The following is a 19,677-nucleotide window of genomic DNA, read 5'->3' as shown; positions in this document are numbered from 1 at the left end:
TGTTAATTTCTTTGCCCACCTTTTCTTTTAAGGAATATAAAAAATCCTCTGAGATGACTTTGTTCCATTTGACCCGTCTTCCCTGGTCCTTAACACTTAGATCTGTAAATGATTCCTTTATTAAAAAACAGCCTGTTGTTGTCTACCTCTAAAATTACAGGATTATGATCACTAAATGTTGTGTGTACAGCATTATAAAAAATAACATTTTCCAGCATGCCCGGTGAGATAAATATATAATCAATAATAGTATTGCTGTCCCTAGCACTATACGTTGCCACCCTCTCGTTAATGTCATAGAACTCCGGTTCGTATAACTCATTCTCTAAGAGAAGTTCTTCCAGGTGACCGCCTGGATTCCATCCTACACGGTCGCTCCCCCACGCTCCCCTGCTCAATAGATTTGCAGCAACTACAACGCAGCTGAAGCCCCTTGCACCTACAGACCTACAGACTGCGCCTGGTATTGTAGCGCCAAACAGATAAACCGCGCTTAGAAGATATTGCTGGTGTAGCGTTTTGGATACTTTTGTATCACTCATTTTACCGCGCTTTGTGCTTGTAGCGCTGTGATTTCAACAGCGAGTATTGTAGCTGCATTGGATACTTTGTATCACTCATTTTACCGCGCTTTGTGCTTGTAGCGCTGTGATTACAACAGCGAGTATTGTAGCTGCTTAGGATACTTTTTATCAATCATTTACATCGCGCTTTGTGCTTTGCTTGGTGAATAGCGCTTTTAGTGGAGAATTAGTCTGCTGTACCTAGGAGCCTTGAACTGCTTGCTGGCGTGCATTGTGCTGTGCCCTCGCAGTTTTCACTTTCGTTTCTGCCCTCCATTTTGGTGTTGTGATATCCCCTGACCCGCCTCCACGATCCCGCCTCCCAGCTGACACTCCCACACTCCACCATCCATTAATGGCCAATGTCCCCACGCGAAGCGTCCACACGCTACGGCCGCGCCGAAGGTGCGCCAAAGGTAAGCCCGTCTACGCCCGTCCGCGCCTGGACCGCGCCCAGCGCCAGACCCCCTGGCCCTCGCATTGCCCAGCCCTCCCGCATTTCCTACGATGCCACCACCCTCCTAGCCCTTAACCCCGGCCGCTCCCCCAACTGCGTCCAAGCCGCTCCTGGACACACCCATGGACCTTTCTCATGCTACTCCTGCAAATTCATCGGCTCCGACAACAACTCCGCTAAGACCACACCACAGATTCCCGACCCCAACCACCTACAATGCATCCTTCTCAACACCCGATCGATCCACAGGCACGCCATTGACCTATGGAATCTACTAGACACCATCTCTCCGGACGTCGCCTTCCTAACAGAAACATGGATGAACGCCTCCTCCGCCCCAGACATCACCATTGCCATCCCAGAAGATTATAAGATCATACGCAAGGACCGTACCGGCCACACAGGAGGAGGAATCGCTATCGTCCATAAGAAATCCATCCACATCTCAACCAGCTCAGACGTCAATCTCGCCAACTCTGAACACCTTCACTTCCAGATCCACATCGACCCCAAGACCACACTCAGAGGCACCCTCCTTTACAGGCCACCAGGACCCCGCGCACAATTTAGTGAGGACATCACAGACCTCATCACTCCACACGCGCTCCCCTCCAAAGATTACATCCTTCTGGGAGACCTCAATTTTCACCTTGAAAAGAACAACGACCGCAACTCCACCACCCTTTTGGACAACCTCGCCAACCTCGGACTTAAACAACTGGTCACTTCCCCCACCCACATCGCAGGTCACACCCTCGACCCCATCTTCACCTCCAGCAATCATGTCTCCTTCAGCCACACTACGGCTCTCCTCTGGACTGACCACAGCTGCGTTCACTTTAACTACAACAAGCCCAAACCCAACAACCACCCCCTACCAACCCTGCAAAGAAACTGGAACAAAATCACCATCGACCAGATCTCCTCATCGCTTCTGCTAAACCCCCCAACTCACTCCTCAAACCCCGACCAAGCCGCCACCAACCTCACCCTATGGTTATCCAACAGCGCCGACATCCTAGCACCACTGAAAAAACGACAAAGCAAACTTGGCAGCAAGAAGGCCTCTTGGTTCAACGATGATCTTAAGAAATCCAAGAAACTCTGCCGCTCCCTTCAGAAGGCCTGGAAAAAAGACCCAACCACCAGCACCAAGGACGCCTTCAAAAACGCCACCCGCATACACCACCAACTGATCCGAAAGGCCAAGAAAACCGCCTTCAAGGACCGACTAGATAACAACGCCCACAACAGCAAGGAACTTTTCAACATCGTCAAGGAATTTACCAATCCCTCGGCCAACTCTAACGACATCACCCCCTCTCAAGCCCTCTGCAACTCCGTAGCTTCATTCTTCCACAACAAAATTGCAGACATCCACAACAGCTTCGACAACCAACCCGGAGAACAACCCACCCAACCATCTGCTGGACCTTCACCCCCCTCGAACATCCTTAATGACTGGAACCCAATCTCCACTGAGGACACCATCCGCCTGATGAACTCCATCCACTCAGGATCCCCCACAGACCCTTGCCCTCACCACATCTTCAACAAAGCAGACTCCATCATAGCACCGCACCTCCGAGACGTCATCAACTGCTCCTTCAACTCCGCCACCTTCCCGGAAAGCTGGAAACACGCTGAACTCAGCGCCCTTCTGAAAAAACCCACTGCGGACCCCACTGAACTCAAAAATTACCGCCCCATCTCGCTCCTTCCATTCCCGGCCAAAGTCATCGAAAAAGCTGTCAACAACCAGCTCGCCGCCTTCCTCGAAGCCAACAAATCCCTCGACTCCTCACAGTCCGGCTTCCGAGCAAAACACAGCACTGAGACCGCCCTCATCGCAGCAACAGACGACATTCGAACTCTACTGGACAATGGAGACACAGTCGCCCTCATCCTCCTCGACCTCTCCGCAGCCTTCGACACAGTCTGCCTTAGCACCCTTCTACAGCGCCTCAGAAACATCGGAATCCAAGGAAAAGCACTAGAATGGATCACCTCGTTCCTCACCGGAAGAACCCAGAGAGTCCGCCTTCCACCATTCAAGTCAGAGGCCACTGAAGTCATCTGCGGCGTACCACAAGGATCTTCACTCAGCCCCACCCTCTTCAACGTGTACATGAGCCCCCTCGCGGTCATCGCACGCCAACACAACCTCAACATCATCTCCTACGCGGATGACACTCAACTGATCCTATCACTCACCAATGACCCTAGCACCGCCAAAACTAACCTACACAAAGGAATGAAAGAAGTAGCCGAATGGATGAAACACAGCCGTCTGAAACTGAACTCAGATAAAACAGAAGTCCTCATTTTAGGTACCTCCCCCTCCGCATGGGACGACTCTTGGTGGCCAGAAGCCCTTGGAAAAGCACCCATCCCGACAGACCACGCACGGAACCTGGGCGTCATCCTGGATTCCTCACTTTCAATGAACAGACAAGTCAACGCCGTCTCCTCATCCTGCTTCAACATTCTTCGCATGCTCAAAAAAACATTTCGTTGGATCCCCACCGAAACTAGGAAAACGGTCACCCACGCTCTGGTCACGAGCCGACTGGACTATGGTAACACCCTCTACGCCGGGACTACCGCTAAACTCCAGAAAAGACTCCAACGAATCCAAAACGCCTCAGCCAGGCTCATATTAGACATCCCGCGTAAAGAACATATCTCTGGTCACCTGAAAAACCTGAAAAACCTCCACTGGCTTCCCGTCAGTCAGAGGATCACTTTCCGGCTCCTAACCCACGCACACAAAGCACTCTACGAAATCGGACCAGAATGCCTCAACACACGACTGTCCTTCTACACCCCCTCCCGCCAGCTACAATCATCCAACCAAGCCCTTGCCACTGTACCTCGCATCAACAAAACCACCATGGGAGGTAGATCCTTCTCCTACCTGGCAGCTAAAACCTGGAACTCACTTCCAACTTACCTTCGCCTTACCCAGAACCACCTAGCATTCAGAAAGCAACTTAAAACGTGGATTTTCGACAAGTAATTCCCCACCCCCCTCAAGCGCCTTGAGACCCTCTGGGTATGTAGTGCGCTATACAAATTCTCTGACTTGACTTGACTTGACTTGACACCCCTTTACAGAGTGTTCAAAGTGTGGATAGGGAAGCATATCAGTATTAATAGTATCTCTAAACTGGCAATTCTGCTGGCATAAATGAATATTAAAATCCCCCATCAGGAAAAAATATACAAAAGTTGTTTGGCTCTCCTTATATTTACTTAAAAACTCAGTCAAGGAGTTAATGTTGTCATTTGGTATTGTGCTATGTGTACTATTATAAAGATTAATATAGACACATTTATAGTTGTTAGGCATAGTAATCTCCACCACTAAGAATTTAATGGATGATGTGTTTAAAACCTTTACAGTGCCCCTCACGTTCACAGATATCAAGAACAACAAACCCCCCTTGTTTCGGCCTATGCTCGATAGCTGAGACGCTAAAAAATGAGAAGTGTATCCATCTAACCAGAAATCACACTCCTATCCCACGTCTCCTGAAGGGCAACCACATCACATTCCTTTAGCATACCCAGCCATTTTATGTCATCTCTTTTTGAGCGTAAGCCTGCAATGTTCCAACTCATCATTTTCACAGTGTTGCCCTTTTTATTTCCAATAGCCGGGGTCGGTGATGACTGGTTTGGGGTTCTACCAGGAGACGTCAGTCAATCATTTTCCTCTAAACTTGAAAAAACAGAAAACCTATTTGTTAGCATCAAACCAGAACTTACTTCACTTCCACGGCTATCATCGGATTTTGGTAGCATGCCTGGTATTTGCTTGGCCCATGAGCTAGAACAAGGGGTATAGCTAGGGGGGACATTATAAGCAACCTTTCCCGACCCCAGACTATGTATAGCTGGTCGGGGGTAAAAGAAACCTAATGGTACTGCTCTAATCCTGTCCTCTTTTACCTCAGTGGCATCCCAGAATAACCGTAGGGCCTCGTGGGGTCTGTTAAAGTTAACAATCATACAGTCTCCCGCGAATTTCTTTTCCGTGTACCCCACCCATTCAACCCTTCTACCCGTCTGAATACACTCTGATATATTATTTGGGCCCGTACAGTTTGCATCACACCAGGTCTTTATATTGTTCAACTGTACACCATTTGATTCAAATTCGCCCGGTTTCAGTACAGGTATGTTCACCAAGACGGCAACAAAGGGTGTAGCGTCTGGGGGAAGGTGCACTGGTGGTCTCGGACGCTGTCTCCTAGATTCTGATGATTTATGTTCTGCCAGTATTGGTGCCATAGGCTTAGCCTGGGGTGGGTGGGTTTTACTTATAACTTGGGCCCTGGGTAATTTACTGTTTACCTTTTGCATATTTGCACATCCCTCAGAGCCTAATGCTGGGACAATTGATGTTAAAGAGCTTTGTTGTGCATTGTTCCCCAGTTCCATAGAAGAATGGGATTCCAAGTTTTGATCAGTAGAAAGTCGTGTTGATGTGTTTGTCGGGATTACTTGAGGTTCTATTTGTTTTGTAGTTAAAAAGGCATTAATCCTTTCACATTTCCCCAAGATTTCCGCCACACATTCCTTTAGAGTGTCTATTATATCAGTCGAAATCTGTACAAGTGTCACTTCAAGCTTATCCACAAGCACTTTCTCTACCATAGCCTTTATTGAAAATTCAAGGTTATTTAATGAATGACGATGTTTTTTACGTGTATGTAGTCTTTGGACTCTTGTTCTTTGAGTTAGTCGTTTGAAACGCCTAGTAGCTTGAGGTGCATGTCCCTGAGTATAATTTGACACGTGGTTTTGTAAGACTAATTGACTGACCTCTTGGCCCTCTTGTTCCATAGTTTTTACTTCCTCTTGTGGCCCAATATCAATCAAGGTCTCTATATGTATAGTTGGCTCCAAAGGGATAGGGAGTCTATTTACTGTGGGTGATAGCTGACTGTCCAGAATGACAGGGTTCAAGCCCAGCTCACGTTCTTTATCAGCAATTTCTTGATTCAATTTACCCACAGCAGTAGTAAGGTATGTCATAATACTGGATGAGGCTCTAGCAGTACGTGCCACTTTAGTTTTAACTGGCCCCCCAGAGTTAGAAGTTTGTAATTTACGCTTACCCATTTTGAGGAGCAGATCGAAAGGGAAGGGGCCCGTCCCGTTCCTGGTCATCCCCGGACGGCCACAGACGGCCCGCCCTCTGCCCGGGCTCAGCCCAGCGCCGCCCGCGCGCGTCCCGCGGGTCGGGAGGCGTTCCGCTCTTTGTTGGCGCCTCCGTGCGCTGTGGTGACGTCCTCTGCCACTGGGGCACCTGGGGGTTGTGGTTCTCGGTGGCCGTTCACCTCACAGGGCGTGCAAGAGCGCTGGTGTTGGTGTAGCGCTGGGGCTGGTGTGGCTGCCTGGTTTCTAGTCTTGGCCGTTCCCGTCACGGCGGTGAGTTTCCCTGCTGCCCCCACAGAGCGCTCGGCGCTCCGCTCTTTGTTGGCGCCTCCGTGCGCTGTGGTGACGTCCCAGGTGCGCCTCTGCCACTGGGGCACCTGGGGGTTGTGGTTCTCGGTGGCCGTTCACCTCAAGGCGTGCAAGAGCGCTGGTGTTGGTGTAGCGCTGGGGCTGGTGTGGCTGCCTGGTTTCTAGTCTTGGCCGTTCCCGTCACGGCGGTGAGTTTCCCTGCTGCTGAGGCGGAAGCCGGGAGGTACAATTTGGATGTATTTTAAAAATTACCTATTTGCACTACCGTGATTTTAAAACTGTCTGTGCTTACTTGTTGTTGTTATTTCAGCTCCTGGGCTTGAGGTTTCCTTGCACAGCGGTCCCAGCGCTGTTGCAGGGAGGGTCACTACAGCGACGCCATCACCCTCGAGGCGATAGGCCACGCCCCCCACAACAAGCCACGCCCCTTTTCCCTGCCAATAAGAATGTTCACTAATCGGAAGCGCAGCGGACGAGCGCAGCGAGCGTGCCGGCAGCGCGCCGAAGGCGCGCCAAAGGCAAGCCCGTCTGCGCGGTCTACTCTGCCCAACTTACTATAAGCCAGGGGGCTTCCCCTTCACTATACTCTCCGGAGACTCTGCTCAACCTGAGCGAGTATGCGTGTGAAGGACACTTTTCATTTGCCGATACTGCTTTCCCTCTGAATGACTTTGCGATTAGGGGTCCGCTATCATGCGGACTTCTTAATGTAAGATCACTGCCGAAGCATGCTGCTGAAATTCAACTCTTAGTAGAAACTTACCAGTTAGATGCTCTTTTTTGTACTGAGACGTGAACCCACTCTGACTGTGAAATCGAACTTGACTGGGCTTGTCCGCAGGATTATAAAATCCTGCATTTACCCAGACCCAAAGGTCGGGGGGTGGGTTGGGAATTATCTACAGAGCCTCTTGGCAAGTTAACATCCTAGATATGGACCCAGTTGTTGGGACTGAGCTCATCGGCCTTTCAATTAACAGTCATACAGGTGCTACCTTCACGGCAATCATCTGTTATCGCCCTCCGGGGGCCTTCAGTGCCCAGCATCAACAATCGCTACTCACTTCTCTTTCCAACATGGCGACTTCCCACAACAAGCTAATCATTTTAGGGGATTTTAATTTATGGCCGAATGGTCCTTTAGATACTGGACTGCACAATCTTTTGATCTCCTGTGAGAGCGTGGGGTTGCAACAACTAGTCAGGGAACCCACTCATAGAGCAGGGCACCGACTTGATCTTATCTTCTCCACCCCGCAGTTAGTACATTTAAATGATATCCTGCCCATGGGCTGGACTGACCACTCTCTCCTTAAATTCTATATCAACTGTAAGGGAGCTAAAATGCCGGCACGCAGTACCTCCTCTGAAGTCATGTACAGAGACTGGAAAGCTCTGGAAAGGCGGAGAACTACTGGTGCCGTGTTCCAAGTGGAGGACAGTTTCTCTCCAAATTGTCCAGCTGAGGATAACTATGAGGCCTTCTGTCTTAGGATAGCGACAACTATTGACTCCTTAGCTCCACTAAAGAAATGTAAGCACAAGGGTAGAGTATCAGCTCCTTGGATCGACGACTCTCTAAAGGCCCTTAAACTGGCCAGTAAGCAGGCTGAAAGAAAATGGAGACAGGGTTACCTCGATGCTAACAAGCAACTCTGGAAAACCAAACTTTTGGAATATAAAACCGCGATTATGAAATCCAAGTCCGCTTACTATTGTTCCACAATTTGTACAGCCGCCAACAGTTCCAAAAGTATCTTCCAGATTTTGAATAACCTTACCCACCCTGACTGCGCAAAAAAATCAATCCCTCCCACTCAATCCCTTTGCGACAATCTTGCGCTGTTTTTCAAAGAAAAAATTGAAATTATTATTCGAAACCTGAGCATCTCCCCCACTCTGGTCGGCTCCACTGGCCCTGAGGGCGTCTTCATTGATTATGGAGGGGCGAGCCCAGGGTGCCAGCTTATGGACCACTTGTGGGAGTTTCCCTCTCTGACTGAGGTAGAATTTGACAGACTGGCTCAAGGGATCTCTTCGGGCTCTCCTCTTGACCCTATTCCTGCTAAAAACTGGAAGGCTTCCGGAGAGGAACTCTTTCCCACTCTCCGCAGGATCTGCGATCAGTCCCTAAGCAGTGGCCTAGTCCCTGCCCCTTGGAAGCAGGCTCTCATTAGGCCACTGTTAAAGAAACTCTCTCTGAACCCTGAGTGTCTACAGAACTATCGACCAATCTCCCTGTTACCATTCCCGGCAAAAATTGCCGAGCGCTGGGTGAGCTCTTGTCTCTCCGTACATCTGGAGCAGAATCATTTTCTGGACGAAGTACAATTCGGCTTTCGTCCAGCCCATGGCACTGAAACAGCTTTACTTACTGCCATGGAGGACCTTCGTATGCGTGCAGACAGGGGCCAAGCAGTAGCCTTGATCCTGTTGGACCTGTCTGCCGCATTCGATACGGTCAATCACGTGATTCTATTGGAGAGACTAAGAGAGGCCGGGGTGGGCGGCACTGCCCTGCATTGGTTTCACTCCTTCCTGCGGGATAGGAAGCAGGCTGTGTCCCTCCCCCCGTTTCAATCTGCCTTCTCCCCGGTGATCCATGGGGTGCCTCAGGGCTCGTCCATCAGCCCGATTTTATTTAACGTCTATCTAAAACCACTGATTACGTTAATAAAATCCCACAGACTAAAGGCAATTAACTATGCCGACGACACTCAGCTCATCCTCTCTTGGGAGGGCGAGGAAGCGATTCCTTTGGAGTCGTTTCATAACTGTCTGCGAGATACGGCTGGCTGGCTACACAAAAATTCCCTACAGTTCAACGCCTCTAAAACTGAGGTTCTGTTCTGTGCCGGAAGTCGGATTCCACGCCCGTTCCCGGCGGAGTTTTGGCCCCCTGAAACCTTGGAAAAGCCACAGCCGATCACCACTGTTCGCAATCTGGGGGTTATGATGGACAACAAACTAAGCATGGAAGCCCAGGTTGCGAAAACAGTGTCCACCTGCTCCGTCCTTATTCGATCACTTCGCAAGATCTTGCCACTACTTCCCTCACAGGCCCGGGCCTTAATAGTCAGGTGCACCATTCTTAGTCGCCTTGACTATTGCAAAGCGCTTTTGCTTGAGGCCCCGTCTGTGCTGCTAGACAGACTCCAAAGAGTTCAAACTGCCGCTGCCAAACTGGCCCTGGGCTGGCCTAGGAGATCCTCGGCTACCGCGGCTTTGGCCGAGCTTCATTGGCTCCCTATGAGACAGCGAGTTGCTTTTAAATCTCTCTGTCTTGTTTTTAAAGCTTTGCATGGAGTCGGGCCCGGCCCCCTGCAATCGATGTTTGACTGGTACATTCCAACCAGAGCCCTCCGATCTACAACGGCCTGTCTTGTCAAAGTACCAAGATTTAAAAAAGTCAGGACAGGAGGAAGATCTTTCAGGGTTGCTGCAGCGAAACTCTGGAACAGCTTGCCTTTGGATGTCCGTCAAACAAGTGAACTGCTCCCTTTTAGGAAACGGGTTAAAACTTGGCTGTTTCCAAATTGTTAGCCGCTGCTTATTCAACTGTTGTTCTCCCAGTGCATCTCTCTTACGAGCTATCTCAGCGCCAGGATACCTGTAAGGTGATAGCTGCGCTATATAAATGTTTTAAATAAATAAATAAATACATATTACCGATTCGGTAATAAGGAATATTACAGAATCGGGAAATTTTACTGATTTATTACCTATATCACATTTCCCGATTCTTAAATACTGAATCGGTAAAATTCGGTATTTAAGAATCGGTAAATTGTGATTACCTACATCTAGCCCTAAGTTATTAAGAAATAGAGAAGTCATAGTAGGGCCCAAGTAGCAGCCCTGTTGAACACCATTATGCACAGCAAATCGATCTGTTAGTTTACCCACGCTACCCCATCTGACTTGCACAAAATTACCTTCATGCAAGCAAATGATTATTGCTAGGAAAAGGGGTATGCCCATGTCCTAAAGGACTTGCCGCAACTTTGTATGTTGAACTAAATCAAAGGCAGTGTTTAGGTCGACAAAGGGAACATATACATTGCCTTTGCTGTTTTCAAAATATATAAGCAAAAATGTTACTTATTTTTTTAGTGGAACCCAGCTTGAAAGAATGTCATCATTATCGATCCATTCCTGGTCCAGATGACAAAAAATCTTTTCGGCGTAGTCACTAAGACTAATAGGTCTATAGTTGCCCTTTAGATATCTCTTCCCCTTTTTAAAAACGGGAATAACTTCAGCTTCCCTCCAGGAATCTGGGATGGGGTCCAACGGGCAATAGCACTAGTAAGAATAGTAAAATACTTAACCCAATGAGCTCCTCCTTAGAGAAATATGTCAGCAGGACCATCCAGTCCTGCTGCTCTACTGCGAGTAATTGTGACAAGGGATTTGGAAACATCAACAAGATCAAACAAGCATTTGCAATGCAATGGTCTCGGCATCATTAAAGGTAGAGCAATTGGCATTGCTCATGACATTTCTTTTTGACAAAACAGAAAATTTAAAATATTCACAATAGACTACCTCTGTCCTTTTCCTCATCTTCAAGTTGCCCACCCCTCTCAACTCCTCTTTTTTAATACTGTTGAATAATGGAAACCGAAAGCAAAGAGTTATTACTGCAATAACCCAAAGACTACACCAAGAATAACTATAATTAAATTTACTATTATCAAAAGTAAGATGTATTTTAAAGTAAATGGGAACTAAAGATGTGCAAAAGAAAATCACGAACTGATAAAGTTGTAACATCTGAACATCTGTGAGAGGAAGAGTAAATGACCAGATTTCATTTAGGGATCTTACACAATTAAAGATATACAGGAGCAAATGTGTTCAGTTGCAAAGATGCTAATACAATATATTTATCTACAATAAAATCAGGCTCTACTAAAAACCTCCCTTTCCCTACCATCACCTAGATGAAATCTTTACCACGTGCCCCATGCGCTTGGACAGACCACGAACATAGAATTTACACAAGAATTGAAAAGAAAACACATAAAAAGATGCTTAACTAGAAAATCTTTCTACAGCATAATACAGTTTAAAGTCCAGGGAACGTAAATAATGTAGGTTGCGCAGAAACTGTAATGGGGATGACAACCATAGACTCCATATGCCTTTTTACAATAATGTATCGAATTATCAAACATATTTCATTACCGAAAACAAATGCTGGAGATCTGTTTCAGAGAAATTAAGAACACTCTCAGAGCATCAAAAGCTAAGACACTTGGACTTTGAAAGAAATGTCAGTGGCAGATGGACACGCTTTCATTTAGCAGCCAAATATACAATAACTCTTACTGCCCCCGGAATTCCGCCGCGGCCGCACCGGAAGTCAGGCAAGGTCGCCTGTGACGGGGGCGGAGCCACGTCCGGACCGGAAGAGGAGGCAGGCGGAGGAAATGCGTGGAGCGGCCCGGGGCTCCTGCGAGCGTGGAGAGCCCCGGGGCCGACAACAGGACGTTGCACGCGTGTTGCGGGGCTCCCTTGACCAAGAGGGAGTCCCGGGATAGGAGCCGCAGCGTCAACTCTCCCTGCCGGTGCGGAGAGCGGAGTCCCCCAGATTACCACAGTAAGTTAAAGGGGAGAGGGGGGGCCGGTGCGCGCGCGCGCACGCGTGTGTGTGTGTGTGTGTGTGTGTGTGTGTGTGTGTGTGTGTATATGAGTGGGGGGGTTCTGTATGTATGTGCGTACGTGAGCGCTTCTGTTTCTATGTATGCGTGTGTTGTGTGGGAGCCTCGCGCAGCGCTCGTACTAATGCGCGTGCCAGTTTAGATTCGCCTGCGCGCGGCCAGGAGTGTCTCCTGGGAAGCACGCTCGGTGACATAAGATCTCGGCGGAGACGCGCTTCCGCGCGTCTTTAGCCGAGACCTAAAAAGGTAGATGTCGATGCTGGGGGGTCAATAACTGAAGCCTCGTGATTAACAGACGCAAATAAAGAGGGATGACTTTCAGAATACAAGTTGAAAAAGTGATCAAGCCAATCAGAAGGAGGAATATAGTTGGGTAGTGGGGAGGCACACTCGTCACTTCCCTTTGCAACCTGGTACCAGAATTTGGCAGAGTCCTGAGAAGAACAGGTGTCCTTTAAATAGTTCCACTATCTATCGCCCCACTCTCTTTTTGCATTCGCCTGAATCGCTTTGTCCATATTCATGGCTGAGGTAGTTTGGATCTCATTCTTACATTTAATACCCTCAGCCAATTCCATGCATGCTGGTCTACACTTTTTAATAAAGCAGGTTTTAGGTCTGAGGGCATGCTTACTAATGGCAGGGACTGAGATGATAATGTAGGATACAATTTGCTTGAATTATTTGCAATGGGTGTGAGGAACCCCTATAACTATACCAAGAAAAGAGCGTTTATCATGCTCTGACAAACAGGTCCTGTGTAATAGCTGCCAAGAAAATCAGTGTGCTCCATTAGCTGATTCCATCTTAGCCAACTCCAGCCATTAGTAGGCTGTATGATGCTAGTAGAATACAAAGTCTGAGGAATGTTCAGTGGTTTTGCAGAGAAGGCGGTCAAAGTGAGACCTAAGGGATTATGGTTGCTCTCAATCCATTCATCTATGTCCAGTTCAGTTCAATTCAATAGGCTTTATTCGGTGATTGGCATTCATTTAAAACTATTAACAATCTCGTCCAGTCCAAAAATAAATATATATTTTTTTGTCAAAATGTTTTTATTGACTTTTCTTCAAAAGATACAAACATTGTGTACAAGTCACATTTGTGTTCAACTCGTCCCACAGGAGCTTGCACAGTGCATTAGATAGCTAGAGAGCATGTACAGTTTTTTCACAAGTTCCAAGCTTCCACTGCGGAGATCTATCAGGAGTGGGGGGCCTCATCCAGGCTGCGAAAGAAGAAAAATAAACCTCCCGCGATCGGAGGGCAGCCCTCCAGTCCCATGTATAGGAATACATGAACGTTAAAAGGAAAATAAACAAATACAACAACAAACATGAAAGACCCAAAGATTTCCAGGGTGTCATAATGGCTTCAGTACTTGCATGAGGAGTGGGACTGGGTGTGCGCTCCCCCGCGGCCTGCGTGGGCGGGCCCGTGGGGTGAGGGGAGGCACAGGGCCCCTAGCACAGCCCCCAATCAACTGTATCAGGAAAAGATGGAGGTCTCTCAGCTGAGGTCCGCAAGCAAACAGTGTCAGCCCCTCAGACAAGTAGCTCACCAGAGGGCTCCAGATATAATCAAAGCATTTTTGAAAGTCCTCAATGACATCTGTCATCCGCTCGAGGGCCAGGGTGCGCAACAGATGGGCATGCCATTGGGTGAGCGAGGGGGGTTCTGGCTTCTTCCAGGCCACCGCTATAGGCATTTTGGCTGCTCCCAAACAGATCCACGTGATGGAGTGGGCCGCATGAGTCTGGTATTTGAAGCTGGGGTACCGGATACCTAGGAGCAGGTGTTCCAGAGAGTCAGCAATCGGGTAGCCTAAGATGTGTTTAATTTGAGATAGGATTTCCTTCCAGAACAGTTGGATAGAGAGGCAGTCCCACCAGATGTGCCTAAAGTTCCCCAAAAGGCCGCAACCCCACCAGCATCGGTCAGAGGTGTCGGGAAAGATCGAGTGCAATTTTTGTGCGTGAAGATACCAGTCATACATAATTTTGTAGTGAGCTTCCCTCACGAACATGGAATGATTGTGTTTGGTGATATCTCTGTGTAGAGGGATTCCCATTGTTTCTCAGAGGGCGAGCAAGAGCACATATAAGAAGGAGATGCATCCCTTAGCTGTGGTGCCAGTTTGTACAAATCTTTCTATCGAGAGCAATTCTCTGGTGGCTGCCTACTGTATGAGTAGCTGCTGGGTCCAATGTTTCAGTTGCACGTAGCGATACACTTTGGTGGGTGTAAGTGGGAAACAGGTTGCACAGTCAGCAAAAGTTTGCATCTTACCCTTGAGGAAGAGATCCGAGACCATGAGACATCCCCCCTCTCTTCATTTAAAAGCATACCTCCTCCTCAATTTGAGCAGATTTCAGCTAACATAACCCCTTCATAGAGGTAACTGAGTTGTTTGGAATAGTATACCTTGGAACTTGCACCTGGCACAGATTTCTAGGCGTAATACTGAGAATGTTGGTGAATACGGGGAGTACAAAAAAGCACTTACTACTTTTGAGCCCCTTAGCGCAGAGGATATAGTTGGGATAGAGGAGGAAGACAATGGTTGGGGTGTACCACCTCTGGCCATACCCCATGTAAAGCGATGGACCCAGGTGGCTATCCGACTGTATGCACTCACTCTGGAATGCGGTTTACGGGCGGCAAATGGTAGGACTAGATCCGACACCCTTGGGGCATCTACTTATAATATGGCAACCAGTCCATCCCGAATTAACTATATATTAGTGGATGTTAGGCTTTGGGGTTTTGTCCTAGACATGATGGCGGGTAACACAACCGACATTGATCATAATCCTCTTTGTATGTCACTGAGGTGCCCCTGGACACCAATTCGCCACACACTACCTAACCATATCTACTCTGTGACCAAGGAGGTGATACCTTCAAACTCTAGCAGAGCCCTGAGGTTGCCCTTGACGAAGTAAAAATGGAGGCCATCAAGCGAGTTCTTTGTGAAAGCATAATTGAGCTCAGAGAGGGAATAGTAGTAGGGCCAACTAATGCTCTTAGTGTACACTCTCGTACTATTGAACAAATTTGTATTTACTTTCAAGCCACGAATAGGCCCACTAAATCTCTTATCAAAACTGGAAAAGGCAGAAAATGGTTCACAAAGGAGTGCAGACTCAAACGCACGGCCCTGATAATCGCGATTAGAGACAAGACGAGTCCAGCTCTTAAAGTTGCAAGGCAGGAATATAGAAAGGCGCAGCATCAAGCGAAGCTAGACTGGGATGAAAGCCGATGGGTTGACCTAAAAAATGCGAGTCTAGCAAGAGATACCAATCACTTTTGGTCATTGGTTAGACAGGCAAACATGGCGGAGTTAGAACAAATCCCTAATCACATGACATCCCAGGTCTGGTATGACCATTTCTGTAATCTATACTCCGAGCCTAACAGCCCAAATGCGGAGGCCCATCCCGCTCAAACCTTATTAACTCCTGTAGAGGGCGATTGCGACCTATTTACATTAAAAGAAGTAGAGTCAGCCATAAGCAAGATAGTGCCCACAAAAGCCCCAGGACCTGATGGCCTACCAGCGGACTTATTCTTAGCTGACTGGGACAATTGGGCTGCGTATGTTCACCTTAACTCCATCGCTGGAGGATGCCCGGTCCCTAATTCATGGAAGGGAGCTGAGGTAGTCCCAATTTACATAAAGGGGGACAGAGAAGACCCTTCCAACTATAGGCCAATTAGTCTTATAGATGCAATGCAGAAGATAGTTGGCAGGGTCATATTGCAGAGGATCCTACTGTGGGCAGAGGAAGAAGACATTCTTTCACAATTTCAGGTGGGTTTCCGGACCAAGATAGGAACGGTGGACCAGGTCTTTAGGCTTCTTATGATCTATTGGAAAGTGGTGGTACTTGGTGGGGGCAGCCTCTACGTTTCCTTCATCGATTTGAAGACTGCCTTCGACTTGGTCCCTACAGATAAATTATGGCTTGTATTGAAAGTTATGGGCATCCCTTCATTGACTCTTAACCTACTCATAAGGCTACATGAGGGTAACTACGCTCAGATTAGGTGGGGGTCACAGGGACGGCTTACTGGTAGGATTCCAGTAAACAGGGGAGAACGCCAGGGTTGTGTGATGGCACCCGACCTGTTCTCATTATATGTGAACGGGGTGGTTAAATTCCTGCAAGAAACACCAGCAGATGCCCCAACCCTGGCAGGCAACAAGGTGCCAACTCTCCTGTTTGTTGACGACACACTACTGATCTTGAAGACACCAGCAGGCCTCCAGAAGCTCTTGAACAGGTTCCAGCTTTTTTGTAGTACTTGTGGTTTAGTCATAAATACGTCCAAAACAAAGTTTATGACTTTTAATCCCCATAAATCTTTTAAGAGCAATATCATTCTAGATGGAATGTGTCTTGAGAGAGTTAAGACCTTTGACTACCTTAGGATACACCTCTCTGACAAAGCCCAATGGAAATTTCATTTCGACAAAATGCTTCTGAATCACAAGCGCGCGGCTGGAGTGATAAGTAAAGAACATCGCTCGTCATATAGCAGATCTATTGCTCCAGCCCTCGCCGTGTACGAAGCTAAGGCAGTTAGTACGGCCCTTTATGGCGCCTAACTATGGGGTTTTAACAATCTTGACGACCTTGGTAGATCGTAAAATAAGTTCCTCAGGGACCTCCTTATGCTACCACAAGGAACACATTTAACGGTAACCTCCCTGTTATATGACTTGGGCAGGCATCATATTAAAGATCTGGCCAAACTCCGCCCCCTGCTGTAATGGGCACACCTTAGGCGCACCTCAGAACTTGTAAATTATGCCAATGCTTTCACTGAGGTAATGACATTGGATACTGGTAAAAACATAAAATGGATTACGAATGTCAAGGCACTGCTGCTAACATTAGGACTTAAAGAGTCATGGGACTCCAAAACCCCCCCGACAAAAGCTGAGCTTAAACGTAGTTACTTGGAGTGGATAGGTGCTAGAGATCTCAGTAACCTAAACTTAGGTAGGCTTACAGAGGAGTTTTTTCATCATAAATCATCTAGAGCATTTGAACCTTATCTAGATGTGTTCAGACCCCAAGAGACAGGACTTTATACACTCAATTTAGATTTGGCACAATCCCAGTTGCCGAATTTACTATGAAGTGGCGCTCCTTTAATCAGACCGCCACAGAATGTCCATCTTGTGGGAATCCTAATGAGAGCATTGCACACCTAATGTTTACCTGCCCTGCTTACGCGAGCACCAGGTCTTGTTGGCTTGTACCTATTTGCAAGCAGCTAAAATGCCAGCATTTGTAAATGCCAGCATTTGTAAAGCGCACAGCTACCTCCAACGGACGTGTCCTGGTGCTGTCCGTATACCGCTTAGGAACCCTTCCCGGCTTTTCCCTGTGAAATGTCCACTCCTGGGCACCCCCAAGGTGAAGCCAGGCATCCCAGTGCTGTTGGGGCCGTTGTGGAGATTAAGCAAGCTATTGCCCAGACTTGCAGAGTGGGACCCATGATTAGAATAGGCACCGAGGCGAGAATTATCAGGTTCGACGAAATTGAGCCCAAGACCCGCCGAGGCGGGTATTGAACCCTGGTCCCGGGCCAGACCTCTGCATCAGGGTCTGCCGCTCTAACCATTGAGCCACACTTCTCCACTAGGCACCACTAACCATCGAGATGCCCTTCACATACTGAGAACAGACCCAAGAACCTTATATGTTTGTGCCGTTGCTAAGTTTCTGGGTCGAGCCTGGTCAATTAGGCATAGGGCCATACGAAGGGCCTCCAAAAATACCATAGTGGTTAAAAGCACGTGCATTGTAAGATTGAAGCTTGTTATGCTACTCCTTGATTTACAGAATGAACTTTATATATTTGTAATACAATTGTCCTCTTTGTCTTAAATTGGTTTTCTTAACCATACTGATTATTTATAACATTTGTCAAAAGCTTTAACTTCTATTGATTCAGTGAGAATTGTGTTGCATATTTTTATCTATTCGATTATTTATATTTTAATAAGCTATAAATTGTTTTGAACTAGAGAGAATTGTGCTGTATGTTTTTATCTATTTATGCATTTTCTCTCATATTAAAATTGTTATTGCTTTTACGATATTTATAGCGAAATAAAGCTTGATTGACTTGACTTGAAAAAGCATAGAAAAACAATCAGCAGGATATCTAAATGTCATACTTTACAATTTTGAATTGGTGAATCAGGCCCATTGTGTCTGCTTATTGCATTATGAGAAATAGTGGAATCCGCATTTTCCTGCACTTAATAAAAGAAAGTCTGCAAAAATTAATCATTGTCCAACAGGTTACTATTCTAACAGGATATTTATGCACATTAGTCACAGGTCAAAGACATGTATGTTGGTTAATGACTCTTATTTTTCAGGTATTTTGATTACTTTTGATGTCACTGTGATAGGCGCATCAAGGACGGTAATTGCAAGACTCTTCACCACTGACGAGTGAGTATTCACATTTTAATGAAAAAACGGCTTTTTTTATCAATCTTCTGATTGTTGATCAGATTTACTGGATATTGGTCAATCTATGTAATCAAATGCCTTACAATGCCTTAGGGATTCAAGGAATCCGGTAAACATGTCTAGAAAATCGATATAAATCGTTGATTTTCTTTAAGAGTCATGTTTCAGCAAGTCTAATTAAGTGTATAGTTATCATGGCAGAAATATCCAAACGAGCTCTTTTATTCATGGGGAATTCCCCAAAGAGAACATTATTCTATACATTTCTGTGAAATATGGGAATCTAGGTGGGTCCATTGCTTTCCTTGTTTGAAAATGGACTTGCACCTCCTCCTTGAAGATAGGGGGGACACATACTTGCAGGGGCGGTTGCTGAGGCTGAGTGGACACAGACTTGCAGGGGCAGTTGCTGGAGCTGAGTGGACACAGAATTGGAGGTGCGGTTGCTGGTGCTGAGTGGACACAGACTTGCAGGAGCGGTTGCTGATGCTGAGTGGACACAGACTTTCAGGGGAGGTTGCTGGTGCTGAGTGGACACAGACTTGCAGCAGCGGTTCTTGGTGCTGAGTGGACACAGACTTGCAGGGGTGGTTGCTGGTGCTGAGTGGACACAGACTTGCAGGAGAGGTTCTTGGTGCTGAGTGGACACAGACTTGCAGGAGCAGTTCTTGGTGCTGAGTGGACACAGACTTGCAGGGGCGGTTGCTGGTGCTGTGTGGACACAGACTTGCAGGAGCGTTTCTTGGTGCTGAGTGGACACAGACTTGTAGGGGCAGTTGCTGGTGCTGAGTGGACACAGACTTGCAGGGGCAGTTGCTGGTGCTGAGCGGACACAGACTTGCAGGGGCGGTTGCTGGTGCTGAGTGGACACACACTTGCAGGAGCAGTTCTTGGTGCTGAGTGGACACAGACTTGCAGGATGGTTGCTGGTGCTGAGTGGACACAGACTTGCAGGGGCGGTTGCTGGTGCTGAGTGGACCCAGATTTGCAGGGGTGGTTGCTGGTGCTGAGTG

The 19,677-nt window shown here is 47.5% G+C and overlaps 1 protein-coding gene across 2 annotated transcripts in view; it reads left to right on the top strand.

The window, feature by feature from the left end:
* Positions 1-19,677, top strand: part of LOC144822417 (multidrug and toxin extrusion protein 1-like) — a 762,229-nt gene that overhangs the window by 626,226 nt on the left and 116,326 nt on the right. For both annotated transcript variants that reach the window (XM_078679904.1, XM_078679903.1), the window contains exon 12: positions 18,568-18,643. In XM_078679904.1, coding sequence (XP_078536030.1) covers positions 18,568-18,643 — 76 coding nt within the window. The remainder of the gene's footprint in view (positions 1-18,567; positions 18,644-19,677) is intronic.

This window comes from Lissotriton helveticus, chromosome 3_1 (assembly GCF_964261635.1).
Source record: "Lissotriton helveticus chromosome 3_1, aLisHel1.1, whole genome shotgun sequence".
NCBI lineage: Eukaryota > Metazoa > Chordata > Amphibia > Caudata > Salamandridae > Lissotriton > Lissotriton helveticus.
Note: the sequence above shows the minus strand (reverse complement) of the source record. Positions and strands in the feature narration are given on the sequence as shown.